General features: G+C 41.2%; 1 protein-coding gene across 9 annotated transcripts in view; it reads right to left on the bottom strand.

Moving 5' to 3' along the window:
• ZMIZ1 (zinc finger MIZ-type containing 1) overlaps nt 1-16,377 on the bottom strand; it is a 338,520-nt gene that overhangs the window by 15,959 nt on the left and 306,184 nt on the right. For 6 of the 9 annotated variants that reach the window (XM_030951382.1, XM_030951380.1, XM_030951381.1 and 3 more), the window contains 11 exons: nt 15,839-16,037; nt 14,551-14,841; nt 12,364-12,546; nt 9,876-10,050; nt 8,430-8,616; nt 5,015-5,225; nt 3,705-3,810; nt 3,012-3,172; nt 2,657-2,724; nt 1,209-1,277; nt 442-689 (listed from right to left, as the gene is read on the bottom strand). In XM_030951382.1, coding sequence (XP_030807242.1) covers nt 442-689; nt 1,209-1,277; nt 2,657-2,724; nt 3,012-3,172; nt 3,705-3,810; nt 5,015-5,225; nt 8,430-8,616; nt 9,876-10,050; nt 12,364-12,546; nt 14,551-14,841; nt 15,839-16,037 — 1,898 coding nt within the window. The remainder of the gene's footprint in view (nt 1-441; nt 690-1,208; nt 1,278-2,656; nt 2,725-3,011; nt 3,173-3,704; nt 3,811-5,014; nt 5,226-8,429; nt 8,617-9,875; nt 10,051-12,363; nt 12,547-14,550; nt 14,842-15,838; nt 16,038-16,377) is intronic. The other 3 variants (XM_030951384.1, XM_030951385.1, XM_030951389.1) reach the window with 3 other exon arrangements.

The following is a 16,377-nucleotide window of genomic DNA, read 5'->3' on the forward strand; positions in this document are numbered from 1 at the left end:
TAATGGGTCAGGTTTTCTACTTATGTAGTACCAGATGTTTTCACTTGAGAGTGGAACAGAAGGAAAATGCACAGAAAAAAATTGCAGAAATATGTCTATTATGGCAGGCCATGAATATAGAAGGTAACAGAAAATGTTTCTTGATTCAGGGAGGGCTGCGTGACTATGAATAGGACAAGCACCAAATACTTAAAATATTAAATAAAATAACTAAATACTACAATATATAACTAAAATATAATACTTACTAAAATATACACTCCATTAAACAGATGAACCTTAACTGAAAAGACTTACTCAGAATTTCAGAGTTGCAGCCATATCATGTACCGTCCTCATGCATCACTCTGAGAGGATGCACTGACACACCTGAATCACAAGGCTGACTGAATCACTGACTGCTAGAGAGAGCAGCTGGGTGCACAGAGCCATAGAACTAACCTTGGTTACCATATTCAGTGGAGTTGTTGCCTCCTGGAGGAGGGGGTAGGGATGGATAAGGTGACGGACCAGGACCCAAAGCTGCAATCATCTCCATTACATTTGGCATGATCATCTGGCTTGGACTCATTGTCTTAAATCTTTTTGAGGGAATGCCATCTGGGTCATCTTTGATGTGAATATCTGACTTTATAGGGACTGGCCTCCAACTGCAAGTTGGATCAATGGTAACTTCTTCAAACTCGGAGCTGTAAAATAATGTGAAAATTTAGCATTTAGTTGAATATTTTTAAATCGAGTCTGCTGACGTTTCCAGAAGAATCTGCATGGTAACCAATGTTCTGAAATGCTCTGGTGTAATACAACATTAAGATCTTTTACTCCTCAAGAGTGTGCTGAAAGCAAATTTAAAAAAAAGCAACCATGACAGCACATTTCTATGTTTACCCACACAATGAAATCCAAACATATCAATGTGGCTTGCCACCTCTGAATCAGAGGGACTGCTTGTAAATACAAGAAAGCATTTAATCCTCCATTCTGGCTCTTCCCTCTGCTTCACTGGTGAGGCTGCCATTAAGATAACCCAAACAATATCTACAAAGAAGATGGAAACTGATTCACTGTCAGCTGCTCCCCCAAGGCACCATGCAATGGAATATTCAAGTTCAATAATCACCAAGATCTATTTTGGTGTAACTATCTTAGTACTCATTATCATAACTCCTAGTTGCTTAGTCTTGGATAACAGGAGGGAGATCACTTACTTTTGTATGGCGTTCAGAATACCCCACATATACTGGTCAACCTCCAAGCCCTCCAAGAGAGCAGTTTTACTAAAAAGCAAAAAAAAAAAAAAACCAAAACAAACTTCCTGTTAGAATATTGCAAAGGAAAGAATGATTTGGGGAAACAGTTTTAGTTCTACATCTACATTACCAGGATATTTACATCAAATAGATGAGATAAGAATACATCTATTTGTGTGTGTCCACAAGCTGTTCACATTCTTTAAGTAATTTTTGTTAGTGAAATACACTGCAAATTTGAAGTATTTTCAAACATAGCAGACCTCTCCTGTGAACATCAGTTAGAACTGTTTTTTTTAAATTAGATCTTTCTCTTTTTTTGAGGTCCACAGTACTATGGCTGCAAAGTAACTGAGTGTTACAGCTACTCTACTTAAGATCAGCACAGATGGGGACAGAACAAAACAAAACTGGAAATTATTTAGCTATGTAGACACTTAGATCTGAATGCAGGTGCTCATGCTCAGAGACACAGGACAAAAATTTAGCTCAGATGCATGAATACATGAATTAAGAAGGCAAAATATCCAACTCTCATTATATTTTTAGCCAAATATAGAAGACAGAACAGATTTGGGCAGTTTGGAGAAAGCACTTGTGTGCTAGGGCACAGATCAGCCATGGACAGTAATGGAAATGAGCTCGTCTCCAGCCTGCCATGTCTTCAGAACAGCCAGAATGGGCAATCCCCACTGCTGTTTGTACCTGACACTGGCTGGCTGAGCAAGGACCCAACTGGAGACTTGTGCAGAGCCAGGGCTGGCTGTTACAGCCACAGCTGCTGGAGCTGAAGAGCCCTGGCTCCTCAGCTGAGGCTGGAGCCTGCTCCCAACCCTGTGCAGGGAGCACAGGAGGTGACAGACACTGAACTGGCCTGCAGACGTTCTGCTGGGGTTTCTGCCCAGGTAAACACAAGGATGGACAGTCTGTAACCACTTCCAAGTTTTTCTTCCATTTTTTCTGCAGTACACTAAACTCATTGGTCAAAATATTAGCTTGAAATTATACCAAGGTATCCATCCCTCTTTTTCTCTAAATAACAACTCCAGCTTTTGCTCCTTGGAAATGTTTTACCTTTTTTTTTTTTTAATTAGCCTTACTCTGGATTGTAGATATCTACCTTATCAATGTAAATATTTGAACCACTTTTGAACCCTACACAACCCATGGATGATCTGTAATGAAATCTTGTGAGGAAATATCTTGTTATATGTTTTTGAATTCCTAATAATGCAGGGTGGTAAAATATTGCAGGAATTCTCATTGGACTTTATGCTCTTTCAGTAAATGTGATATATAACCTTATTTCCTAGAACTTCCTTCTTCTCTCCTTTAAGATCTTAAATATGATCTGAATTTGGTCAAATTGTGTACAACTGCATTTTATGTAGTATGGATGCACTTACTTGCATACTGGACACCGCCAAGTTCCTCTTTCACAGTTCAGTTGCAAGTAAGATTCCAGATCAAAGCACTAGGTATCAGAAAAAAACAAAAAAGGAAAAAAACAAACCAGACAAAACAAAAGGAAAATACTGTATTAAATGAAGCAGTTAGACAAAGTAAAACTGACATGAAAAAAGCCTCCTAGCCCTGAAAACTAAACCAAACAGCTTCCTTTTTTCTCTACATTAAACATCATACAGTTAACTACTGAGGCTTACAGACACAAATGCCATGTATTGGGTGCTCCCACACTGAAGGTACTGGACCACCACGTGGCTGAGGGAGCCTGCCAGGCACTGGCACCCACCCACTCACCTGTACGTGCTTGCAGTCGTGACCCCTGGCCGGGAGCTGGATCCGCCGGAATGTGATTGGACACTTGAGAGACACTTTGATAGCAGTCTGCTCCACCCCATCCTCCCCATTTAGTGTTGCATTGCCAGAGGAAGCTGCTACGCTGCTGAAGTTCCTCTTGACTGTTTAGGAAGAGGGTGAGAAAGCACAAGTGTATTGTAAGTTCTAACACAGAAATCTGAAATTTCTTCAACATTTAAGAAGTTACTCCAACATTTAAGGGACAACTGAATGAACAATATACCCACATAGGTGTCCTCTGTGTAATTTAGAGCATTCTCCTGAACAGAAAAACCATCACACATGCATATGAGCTATTATCTTAATCAAATTAAGTGTTATACAAGCACCGAAAGCAGCCCTAGATAAATAAAGAATTAATCTTTCTTTGTTGGTGAGTCAAAAACAAATATGGAGGAAAAGCCAGAGAGATTCTTCTGGAATAGGACAGTCGTCTTTAGGAACTAAACTTGTGTCCTTGAAACTTTGTTACCTCCACCCAAATAGCAATTCATCTATCTACATCATGTTTTGCAAATTCTTTAAGTACAGCTAAGATTATCAGCAAACAAGTAAATCTGGTGTAGAGATAGCTTATCACAACTGAACATAGACATTCTGGGAAACCATCACCCCCACAGAAGGCAAACTCACTCTTGGTGATACAATGTTCTGCTGGGAGGAGGCGTTTCTTTAGTAGACCTTGGAGTACGGAGCGAACCGATGGCCGGTGCACCAACTGCAACACGAACAAGTGCGACTGCAAGGAAACACCTTTTGTTAGGAAGAGAACCCAACACACAGGTTAAAGGTTTGGGAGTGTTAAATGCACTCTCAAACTGAGCTGCACTCTTCCCTTGGACACTTGGTTTCTGTGAGAGCCTGAGGCTTAAACATAAAAGCTGGTTCTGCTCTGCTGAGCACACACGCTCCCTTATGGATATTCTGCACACTGTGCAGTTGCTCCATGCTTAATGTATAGAAGGGCTTTAGAAAAGCAAGGATTTTCTGTATTTTCTCCCTCTTTAATATTCAGTATATGTACAGCTGACATATTAATCTCTGACTTCAGGGTTTCTTTTTAAAACCCTGGACTGTCTGACATAGCCTAGCCTACCTGCCTGCCCTCAGACTACGCTAGAAGTTGTGAAAACAATTTGCAGCTGATGTGCCTGGAATCAGCTGAATCTTCTTACCCAACACAGAGCTCATTGTGGATTCACAGGATGCTGCCCCCTGCTCTTTGCCACCAGATAAATGACATTATGCAGGGAAACATCCGTATGAAGTAAAGAAAAATGGGTGGATGGCTTCTTGTCAAAGTGCTTCACACCATGACCTTGTAGAGCTAGCAGCTTGCTTTATTGTCAGTGACAAGAGAACAGTCAGAGGCTCTGACTGGATTTGCAGAACAGTCTGCATTAAAAATACAGTACTCATCCCCAAGAGTAAGTAACCCATGGAAAAGGAGAAAGGGGAAAACTGAATGGTTTAGATTGCATCTTTGAATATGAGTTTTTCATCTGAAAAGGTACTGAAAATTCATCACCAGCACCAATATTGATGTTTTCATGACAAACCAAAGACTGTATAGTTTAATACACTATGTAAATGAAATTAGTACCATCAACAGTCTTCATTGCAATCATCTACTTCTACATCAAGACTTCAGCCCCCTTGTTACATAGGCACACATGAGAAGGTAGGAGATAAAACTCTCTCCCCTAGACCATGAACCTTGTCAGAGGCATTGGAAGGACGCCACTACATTCTGCAACAATTAAGCAGCAAAAATTTCCATATTAGCACTCTGACTGTGTCAACATCATTAAGTAAAAACCTTACCAGAAAAAGGCATGAAAAAAAATGAGAGTAAGGCTCTTTCAGCTAAGGCAACATTTGCAAACTGCTGTAAATAGCAGAGTCAGCATGAGCAGCTGCAGCCCTGAGCAGGGTGTACTTACACAACAGCACGCTGTGACTGTAATCTGGATGGTGTTTCTCCCTGGCTGGCAGACGTGCTTTAGGTGCAGAGGTTTATGAGATGTCTTGTTGTCACCACGCTCGATGGTAAGTGGGGTTGCATTAACGCTGACCTGGACTGAAGCTGGCCAGTTTGTGTTCATTTGTCTGTCTTCATGGTGATAGCACTTAAACTGCAATTCCAAGTCAGACCTGCACAACAACCAATAAATCTTCCTTTAACTTTGCTTTCACACTGCATAGGGCGGTGGTTTTTATGCTAGGAACATTTTTCTTGATCAGATTATTTTTCTTGAATTATTGCCATTAAGAATATAACACACTTCCTTCATAAAAGCCCTGAATAAAAGCAAGTCACGATGAATTAATGATGCTAGCATGACCCAAAGTTGTTCCTATTTTACGCTTATAAAGGACTTCTCAAGGAAACATCTCAAAGCTCTTTGCAAACCCAGACCATGGAGTGATCCTGCAGAAAGAAGGATGTCAACATCAGGTAGGTCCTTCCTGTCTCAGGAGTTAAGAATGAGGAAGCAATATGCTGCAATGGGTTGTGCTGAAAGTCTGGATTCTTCACTACCTCAGAGCACTCAAAGAAGCATTTGAATGAATGCATGTCAGACAAAATACAAATACAGCTAATCCTGCCTTAAAACAAGTAAATTAACTAAGATAAAATGGCTCCTATATCTTACTCTCCACCAAAATCAGCTTCTGTGATTCTAAATTAACATGGCTGTGGACTAAATCTATCCAATTTGGACCTTCTTTCAGGGCATGAATTCCTCCCACCTCCCCTGTAATACCTTCCACTCACTATTTAGCTCCTCAGAAATTAGTTCTATAACATCTTCAAAAAATGAAAAGGCTGAGATGAAGTTAATTAAAAATTAAGTGGGTAAAGACTATGACTTTAGTTTCATAAATGTATGTTAACCTTGTTAGGAATGAGTAATTTCAAGAAGAAATTTAAAAGAACACAGAAAACTGAACTGAAATGTCAGAATTCTGCTGTTCATGACAGCAAAAGACAGCTCAAAATGTATTGTGCTAACTTTAAAATCTACATTCCTGAACAATCTATGTTGCCTGAAAGAAGATATCCTTGTAAGGTCCAAGAGGAGCAGCTCATTCAGGAGATGAACACCCTAACTGCCACTTTCCTTACAAAGACTTCAGTCTGACTCAACATCATTTTTGGATTCCAAAACATCAATATTTAGCAGTGGACACAAACGTGGGTTTTTTAAAAAGAAAGTTATAGAGTACAAATTACCTGACCTTTCAACGTAAGCCATCTACATGAAGTCTTTTCAGGCTTTTTAAAATTATTTTATCAACCATTTTCTGAAAGCTCAGTCTGCAAGTTCCACTCAGTTTCTCACCTCAGGAGAGCACAGCACAGTGATCCTGGAGGGGAGCAAGCCTTGGTAGCTCTGATATATGAGGCAAGCAGGCATGGTGAGCAGGCCTGCTGAGTGTCACAGCGGTGACAGAGCTCAGGAGAGCCCTGTGTCCTCAGCACACAGCATCTCCACCATGGGACATTATTAACAGCACAGCAGTGTGAAGACTGAACCAGCTTCAAGGAGACATTTTCCCTGCCTTCAACCTTTCTGTTTCTCGTAACCATGAAAGGTTCCCATGGGGAGAAACACACTTGCATTGCTATTCATTATGTGTGTACACGTGAGAGGTTTTGCCGAATATTTTAACTAGCAGAAAAATATTGAGAATTGGCTCGGTTCCACCATTCTCTATAAAAACCAAAATCCATCCACACATGTGACTAATTCATTTTTCTGGCATCTATCCAGCCCTGAGCTTAATGTGAAATGACTTCATTACAGGACTATCCATTCTCCCCACTATTAACAGGCTTTTCAAAACAGCAGACCTGAGCACGGTTTACCTATGAGTCTTCATTAAAATAAGTTTAAATAAAGGCTATGTGTTTGGTGAGGGAAGGAAGAAAGAAAGAACAGATATTAAGAAACAGCCTCATGCCTCAGTGCAGCACTATAAATCTACTGAATGAGCCAGCACAATCCCCAGTAGTGATTACTTATTAATAAGAACTGGCAAATAACTGCCAAAACTCCCTGTGCTGCGAGTACTCCACGATAATGAAATGCAAGTAAGCAATAACTGACCTCAAAGTTAGGTGTTAATTATTGGATGTGGTCTGCCTGCAATCTCCCTCCCTCCCAGCCCCCAGGCTCCCTCAGGGCACAGGGGCACTGTGGCAGCAAGGACTCTTGCATCCTGCATCAAGCCCCAGCTTTAGAGCTGTAGTCTGTCCCGGGCCAGGGAAGTGAGCACATCTCTCTGCCCACCTCACACTCTCCACAGGAGGAAAACACAAGTCTCCAGTGGATGATCCTCACAGGAAGGTGATCCTCACAGGAAAAAAAATAAATCTGAAGTTACACCTGTAAGCAACCTCCATGTGAGATCCCAAGCAACTAGCCAGCCTCCACAAGGCACACAGAAAGGCTCAGACAATGCAGGGTTTATCCAGGCTCAGCAAGGAGAAACACAGAGACACTTTCTGAGAAAAACCAAACAAGGAGACAAAATTATTCTGCAATATTTGAAAATATATAAATCTAAGAAAAAATTAAGGCGCTGATTGTCACTTGATCTAAGGTCCTTCCATGAACATAGCGCAATCGAAACAGACCCTAGCATCACTTATACAGATCTCCGTTATATACAGGAAAGTACCACCAAGGAAAAATATTCCTCTGTGCTGGAAATAAGAATTCACTGTAAGTGAAAACCAGAAGCCTTTGTATGAGAAAAGGTATGCTCTCACATGTCTGAGCTGTGCTTACTTGTGGAGTCAGAGAATAGGGGAATTTAGGAAGTTAACTTTTGAAGTTTGGAGGATTCAAGCACTTGTCTTCCCAAATGATTTTACCAAGCCTCTTAATCGGGTCCTTACTCTTAGTGGGTTATTCTTCATTATCAGATAACTCTGCACTATTTAATTTAGGCATAAACTCTAAAAGCCCTGCAGAGCTAACATTTCAGAGGTCACAAAGCACCTGGGACTTCAGATTCCCAGATGGAAGTTCGTAGTGGTGTGGGTCAGGGAAAACCCCACTCCTGTTCCAGCCAGAGCAGGAAGGATGCAATGGTTGCAGCAGTTTTTCAGATGCTGCATGCTATGAGCTATCAGCAAGGACATGCAATACTTGTTGTGAAGCATTTTAGAACGTGTCTTCTCTTGAAAATGACATGTGAGAGTGCCTGTGTGTTGAAAGAACATTGTTCCTATCCAGGCTACAATTTTTGAAGTGGAATTCCTGGCACACCTAAGCACAGTGCCTGCGGGCTGCCCCTCCTTCCTTCAGGGGATGCCCGAGTCCTGTGCAGCAGGGCTGAGCTCACCTCCACATCAGAGTCTGGTGCACGGTGGGGCGCAGGTGAAAGACGTGGTTGCTGACTGCCAGGTTGTGCTCCAGCCGGAAGGGCTCCAGGACAACTCCATCCCGCACGGGGAACGTCAGGCGCAGCTCGTCCGTGTGGTTGGCTGGGATCGGAGAGGGAGAGAAAGCGTGAACTTTCCCTTTAGCATCTGCAGTGCAACAATAACGTGTGTATTTATACAGAACAGGAACAAATGCACAGTGATCTGCTACTGGGTCTAACTTAGCAGGCTCACACACACAAAAAAATACAATCAAAAGTAACTCTGTCGTCTAACTGATACAAGTGACAAGGCTCAAACTGAGCCTCTCCTATCGTCACCCACTTCACATTAGGGCCATAGCATTCCAGCCACCAACAGAAACCAGGCATGGCAAGAATTCCTGGTTTTTATTACAGGATAGGCTCTGTGTCCAAGCTTACTCTGTTGGAAGAAGACTGAAAACAAATCTCTTAATAATGTCAAACTGTGATAATGTTTGTTTTCCCTGCTTTGAACAGGGATCAACATTACCCAATTAGTTTCAACAGTTTCATCAGCTGAAACTATGTGATGACCAGACACTGGTATTCAATTACTATCTGAGCCCACAAGAGGAGATTTTGAGGTAACTTACAGCTGATCTATGAAGTCCAAATGGCTTTAAATCCTGTGTTCTTGCCCAAATAATACTGCAGCCCATCTTCTTCTACTTGATTTTTCAGCTATCCTGAACTCCAGAGCTGCAAAGTGCTAATGCAGCAGCAGTTATTTTATAGAAAACATAAGGTTCTCCCAGCTCTCTAGTAAATGATAGCTCCTATTGTTCATCAGTCACTTCAAAACCTCAAACATCTCATGCTAGTATCCAGTCAGAGAGATCTTGTTATTCCTGCCCTGTTCCCAGCCAAGTGTAGCGGTGACGTTGAGTGGCTTTGAAAGGAACATATATCAATTTCTGGCACAGTACTGAATATTCCTAAGAAGCCTGTATGGATCACAATAGAGACACTGCTATAAATATTCACATTTTATCCTACTCTGCAGTGTTGTTCAATGAATGGCTTTGCCCTTGAACAAAACAGCCCAAATGAAAGTTCATACAATAAACAAGCCTACAAAGCACACACAACAAAACCCAAATCAAGTGTTTTCTCCTCAGGAAGCAAATTAAAGGAATTAAATCCTTACAAGTTTAACCTGGAAGAACTTTTCTGATATTCTATTTTAGAAGAGCATAGCAGTCTTTCTCTATTCTGTCCATGGGCCCAAGTGAGCCTACACTGTGCATGCCACCTATTACCAGTTAAAACTCCAGCCTCTCCCAGAGCAGCAATCAGAGCTACTTTCCAGACTCTCAAATGCATGTGGCAGAGAACAGAGGAACAATAAATGACTGTGGTGGGGACATTCTGTTTGCTACTCACTTGGAGGTGGTGGTAAAGCATTGATATTTGGTTTAATGTCAGGTGGGAATGGTGGTTTGACATCCTGGTTAGGTGACAGGTATGGAGGAATATTGCTCCCTGGTGTCATGGGTGGCGTGGGGTTTCCTGGAACAGGTGAATGAGGGTAATTTGCCACAGGTACAGGCCTTGATGGCTAGAAAATAAATAACATCACATTGTTATTGCAGCCTTGAAATAAGAACAATAAGCCTTGTGAACCGCACTGTTATCAAATATCAAAGACAACAGACAAGGGAGGGAGGCCCCTCTGTTTCTGGAGAAGTAACCACAGGATGTCCCAGGAGGCCTTCAGGGAAGAGGCACACTAGGAGAGCAAAGGAGGAACTAAAACCAGCAGACCAGCCAGCTTAACTCAGGCAATGACCAGATACAAGCAAGGCTGCTAAAAGGTTTACTGTGTTCCTCTGAATGCTCTTTCCAGAACCAACCAGCCATTTGCTTCAGATTTTCCACTGTGCCACAGCCCACCCAGCCCTTTGTATCCCTCTGCCTTCCTCCCAAAATAGCCCTGGTGCACAGAAGGCTACACACAAAAAAAAACCCAAACCAAACAAACAAACAAAAAACCCAAAACCAAAAAACAAACAAAAAAACCCCCAAAAAACTAAGACACACAATTAGCTTAGTCTGTGTCCTTTTTACTTTCATCTATCCTTTGTCCCACTCTTGTTCAACTCCTCTACTCAGAGTTAAAGCTCTGGGGGTCAGGGGATGTTTTTTATTCTGTGCACCTACAATTTGATTCTGTTGCTAGTTTGTTGTTAGCTAAGATGAACTGATAGAAAAATGACAATTAAGTATGAATAGTAGCTATGTATTAAAACACCTTTGCTTTAGTTTATTATAATTAAGGAGATGGTCACAGTCAACAGAATAAACCAATAACCCTGATGTGAAGGAAGCCTGACATTAAACAGAACTGCAACTGCATGGCTCATGTACCATAAGCAGAAACACAGGAGAGTGTCAGAAAACCGAAATCTTTACAGACAGCCCAAGAACTGTGACTTCAAATCTGATTCTGTATCTAAATGCTGCTCTGCTAACCTAAGATACTTGAACTTAAACATTCAGGTTTCCAGCCATCTTTGGTTTTTGTATTTGACACACACAGTTACTATCTGCACAATCACTACAATTCAAAGGTTCAGGTTTTGTCTGTGGAGTTTTCCTCCTAACCAGGATAATCTGCCTTTTTAACAAGATCTGTTTTTTCCTAACTGTTTCCAGAGCAGTCAATATTTGAATACAATATAAGGGATTCATTGTAAAGAAACAAATTCCCTGTCAGAAATATCTGGCAAACAAAAATCTTAAACCCCATTTAAAATAATGTACATCAAATATATTTAAAATCTGTCACTTAAAAATTTGACAGAGATCTTCTGCAGTTACTTTAGCATAAGTGACTGCACTGGAATGATTATATAGAGAATCTGTCCATTCCTCACGTTTTTCCTGACAGTGAACAGCAAAAGCTGCCATGATCCAACATGCATTCCTTTGGGTACCGCAGTGGACAGCACAGTTGCACACAGAACAGATGCTCTACCGAAAAGGGTTTTGCTTTCCCTCTTTTTTTAATGGTATTTTCTGGGTGAATCACACCAAACAATTCCAATTCAACAACAATGTGCAAGTTAGATTCTTTCAGCCTACATTCAAATTCAGAATGCAGTCCAGATACTTCAACAGCTACTGCTTTAAGCAGGTCAGAAGATCAATGGTCCTCCCATTGTTATACTCACTGGAGTACCTGTGTGCAATAGATCATTTGTGTGCATTTCATAGGTGGCAACCTCAGCAGGCCCTCAGTGCAACCTCAATTTGGAGAATACAAAGTGCTCAAGATGTATCCATAAATAGGTTTTAGGCAACATTTTAACAACTCTAGTTCTTGCCCAAGACAAGAGCACAGAGGGAAAAGACTGAGGAAAAAAAAAGGAGGAAGAGGTTGGAAAAAGTCACAGAAACTTCAGTTCAAAGATGAAACCTATAGCTGGAACACCTTTTAAGTTTGGCCTGGCTTAATCTAACAGTGACCACTGTAGGTCCAAAACCGGAATGCTGCAATGTGGAACTTGTTTATTACAGATTTCCATACTTGCATTCTTGCAGGGGACCACGAATTGGTGAAAACATTACACCTGAATCCCATTAGGTACTTCTTTTTACAAGCTATTTTTAAAGCAAACCCAACATTTTCTTGTAAAAGCCTCTAATGAGCTGCAGCAACATTCAATTTTCTTTATGAACTGCTCTGAAGTTGCAATGCAACTTGGCTGATTGACTTGATTCTGTGATACCCAAAACAGTGGTAAAAACTTGGTGTTTTTTTCTCTGTTTCCCTAAACTACATAAAAGCAGTATCTCTGAAACCATTAACGTGACTTCATTAATAAATGGCCACCAGAACAGAACAAGATGATAATCTCAGAATTCCTACCTTGTAATACTGCCCCATGTTGACTGTTGGAGGAGGGTACTGCCCTGTGTTTTGCTGGCTTGGCATCCTCTGTCCAGGATAGCTGGGAGATGTGAGGGGTCTCGGAGGGTTGGGCGTGGGGTACTGACCAGGCTGGTTTGGAAACTGGCTATTTGGTCCATACTGCTGGTTTCCATAATTCGGCTGTTTCAGGGATGCAAGAACACAAAGCCATGTTTGATGCAAGCAGCTGTCTTGTATGGATTACTAGCATACATTCAGAAGCACAATCAAACAAACAAAACCCCTTCAGATGAATACTTTTTAAAAGCATAAAAATCTCGCAAACCAAAGGGGGGTAAGACACACACACTCAGCCTTGTAACACTGTCAAAGGGCACTGTGCTTGAAGAAACCAGAATTACAACCAGATGCAAAGTTCACAAAATTTCTGTGTTTTTGTAAGTGCTACCACACCCAAGCGTGGGGCTCCTTTTTCAGATGTAGAATGGAAGCACAAAAAGAAAAAGTTAAATAAATAAATAAATAAATAAATAAATAAAACAAAACCCTGAAAGGGACAAGAGCACAGAAGATGTACTGTCCACGCCTGCCTTTCAACCCAACTGCTCTGCTGGCCTCTTGCCAGAGTGTTCTGCAATACTTCAACAGCTAGAGTTCTTACTAGTCATAAGCACTTTGCTAGCGCTAGCTAAGACTGCCCTGTGGTTTCAGAATTGAAGTAATGAAAATTGGAACTCCAAGGGTAGTAGAATGTCAAACTGAAAAATAAACTTAATGATAAGACATTTCCATAAATGAACCCTACAATAAACAATAGGCAAACATCATCTGCAAAATTCCAGCCCATCAATCATGCAGCATTTTTGGGACTGTTCAGAACTGACTTGTAGGAAACATGAACATATTCATTTACAATGAAAAACCCGATTCTGAAGCAGCAAAAAAGAGATTTAAAGTCATCCTTAAAATATGAAATCTGAAAAATCATGTGAACAAGCCACATTTTGTGTTTTCTTAACTTACTTGTAAATAAGTTCTCCTAAGAGAAGCAACTCCTGCAAAAGCACATTCCTTTTTTATTTCTGATTAGTTTTTTATTTAGAAAAAAAACAGTTTGCAGAGCAAGAAAGAAATGGAGCTCTGTAGAGTAGGCAGAAATGTTTTCTGTAGTTTCTGCATGCCACGGTCCTCTTTGCTGCGCATTTTCCATAAAGTCTTAGTACCATAATTATTGCCAGGGCAGTATCATAATATTCAGAGCTCTACACCTGCTGCTGAAGTCTCAGCTGAATACAGAATTTGACCAGGAAATGATCTCTGAAGCTACTAAGTGAGGGCTAGATTTGTAAAAACATTTAGGTGTGGGTAGATGCTGGGAGCTGCTGGAATTCTAAAAAGCCTCTACTGCTCAATTCAGGCTAACTGGAAGAATAAAACACATAGGTGCTTTTAAATTCCAAAAGCTCATTTGTCTGCATCTTCAGTTTTCTAAATTTCTCTAAAAATTGGACCCTAAGTGTTTTGCCCTGTCATAATACAAGTCAGTGGCAATGTAATTTTGCCTATAAAGCCATTCAGATCTCCTGTAGCAGCATGGGACCTTATCACACTCCACAGAAGCTGGTATTAGATAAATGCTGACAGAGAGGGATTTGAGTTCAACATTATTTATATTCATCTTAGTGACTATGAAAATCAACACTCAAAAAGTTTGGAAAGCACATCTTCTCTAAAAAATTACTGCTATTACTACTGGTCTTACAGTACAATGTCTGTCCTGTATTTCATTAAAAAAAAATCCAAGAAAACACAGATCAGATATTTACTGGGCTAAAATGAAGTATTTCACCCTCAGTGTCTCTTCTAAGTTGCCACACTAAAAGACTCCACCCATGTGATGGAACACTGCTTAAGATCTATGAAGTCAGCATGACAATCTTAGAATGATATTTTGGTTTGAGGCCTTTCTTGGACTTAGTGACCATCATATGGACCAACATAGCAAGGGTTAACCTGAATACTTTAGAAGCTAAAAAGGAAGAGGTGCTCCTGCTAATATTTTAATGGCTGCACTCCTCCCAAGGCTGGAACAAAGATGCACCTGTCTTAGAGGGATGTGCACCACACCTTACCCAGTATGTTGCAACCTGAATAGTGTCCACAAAAGATAATTTCTTTTATTACCTCTCCTGGGTATGGTCTCTTTATGCCCTGTATAGGCAAAGACTGGGGGCGTGGGCCTGGATAGGCCTGCTGAGGCATCCTCTGCCCATGGGTGCTGAAGGGGCTCATTCCAGGAGGCCGGGGCTGGTTCATGCCCATGGGTGGCCCGCTCATGCTGGAAGGTGTCATTCCTGCTCCCATGCTTGCCGGGTTCATGTTGCCTGGCATAGAAGCAGGACCACGAGGACCAGGCTGGTTCATAAACTGGTTGTTGTAAGCCTGAGTTGGACCCATCTGGAAAGAGGAACAAACCTTCAACGGAAGAAGAAGAAGAAAAAAAAAATAATAAAATGCGACATGCATTTATAAAATGGGAAGAGGGAGCTGAACATGCTTTTGGGGAAGGGAGGAAGGGGAGGATTTATGTCGCATTTTTCTTCAATGGTCTCTAACATTTGATGGGTGGTGAAGTTATTTATAATAAAAATTCAATTGGAATTATAAAATACATAAGAGTGGAAGACAGATATAAGCCTAAGGTGAGAAATTAATTGTTTCAACTGCCTGGTCTAGTAGTGTAAGGTAACAGGTTAGGATGTTGGCTGTGCAAATAGAGCACAATACCACAGTTCCTAAGACCCTGTGCTTTTCATCATCTGACATACGGACTTTTATACTTCAGGATTCAGAGAAGTAAAAAAGGTAAGGAGGAAAAACCTAAATTGATCAAGCCCCTGTTTATTTTAAGAAAAAAATGATTCCGTGACACCATAACACGCTAGAAGTTATGGATCACTGGAAATGCACCTCTCACATAGCTGCCCATATAGACACCATTATTACAAACCAAATCTCTCTTCTATTGTTGTTTCCCTTTTTGAAGGGAAATAACCCAAATAACCAACTGCAGTTAGCAAAATAAACAATTGTTCAAGAACTACAAAACCTATTGCAAGATTCTAGAACACTTCACTAGGTACTCAAATTTAGAGGGCTGGCAAAGACAGCAATAATGTATCATGTCAGATGCAGCTGTAACTGAGAAATCTTTCATTATTTTCAAGTGGCAACCCCTAAACTACAAAATACAGTTAGGCAAGTTTTATTGGGAAAAACATGGGGACTGACTCATACCTACATACACACATTCCAGCAGTTTCTCTTAAGCACTTCTAACCATGCTCATGCACCAAAACAAAGAAAAGAAAATACAGTAGGCACCCTAACAAACGCAACAGTGAGAAGGAAGCCAATTCCCTGTAATGGTCCAGCTCAGGCAGGTATGAAGACATAAGGGTTACTCTCTTACCGGTCCATACTGGTTCATGTCCTTATTCTGTGTTTCCTGAAGGGCTGCCACAGTGGCTGTAGCTGTAGCTGTTGCTGTAGCAGCTGCAGCTGCAACTGCAGCAGCGGCAGCAGCTGCAGCTGGCTGGGTGAAATCAGCTGGTGGCCTCGTGTGGGGAGGGATACCCATTCCTGCAGGGGTATTTGGGCCTCCAGGGTAACTAACAGGGAAGAAAAGAAAGGAGGAGAGAATTAAGACATGCCTAGTGGATTTTGTTTTGAATGTTGGTGTGATCCTCACCTGAGACTATTCAAAAGCATGTATCAATGACTAATGAAAGCCAGCAGACCAGGTAATTAGGTGTGTACAGGAGATATGGATTGCATCTACAGGTTACACCTGCCTCCCAGGTGCAACAGTCATAGGGTTGCCACTGGGATTGCAAGGCATTGCCAGCAGTCATTTTGGGGGCAGTGAACTTCTTTGCAGCTCTGTAGCTTCCTGCAAAGTAGAGCTGACCTGCTGAAAGGAAATGCTCTGTTCTTCAGTAGTGTAGGGGC

Source organism: Camarhynchus parvulus, chromosome 6 (assembly GCF_901933205.1).
Source record: "Camarhynchus parvulus chromosome 6, STF_HiC, whole genome shotgun sequence".
Lineage (NCBI taxonomy): Eukaryota > Metazoa > Chordata > Aves > Passeriformes > Thraupidae > Camarhynchus > Camarhynchus parvulus.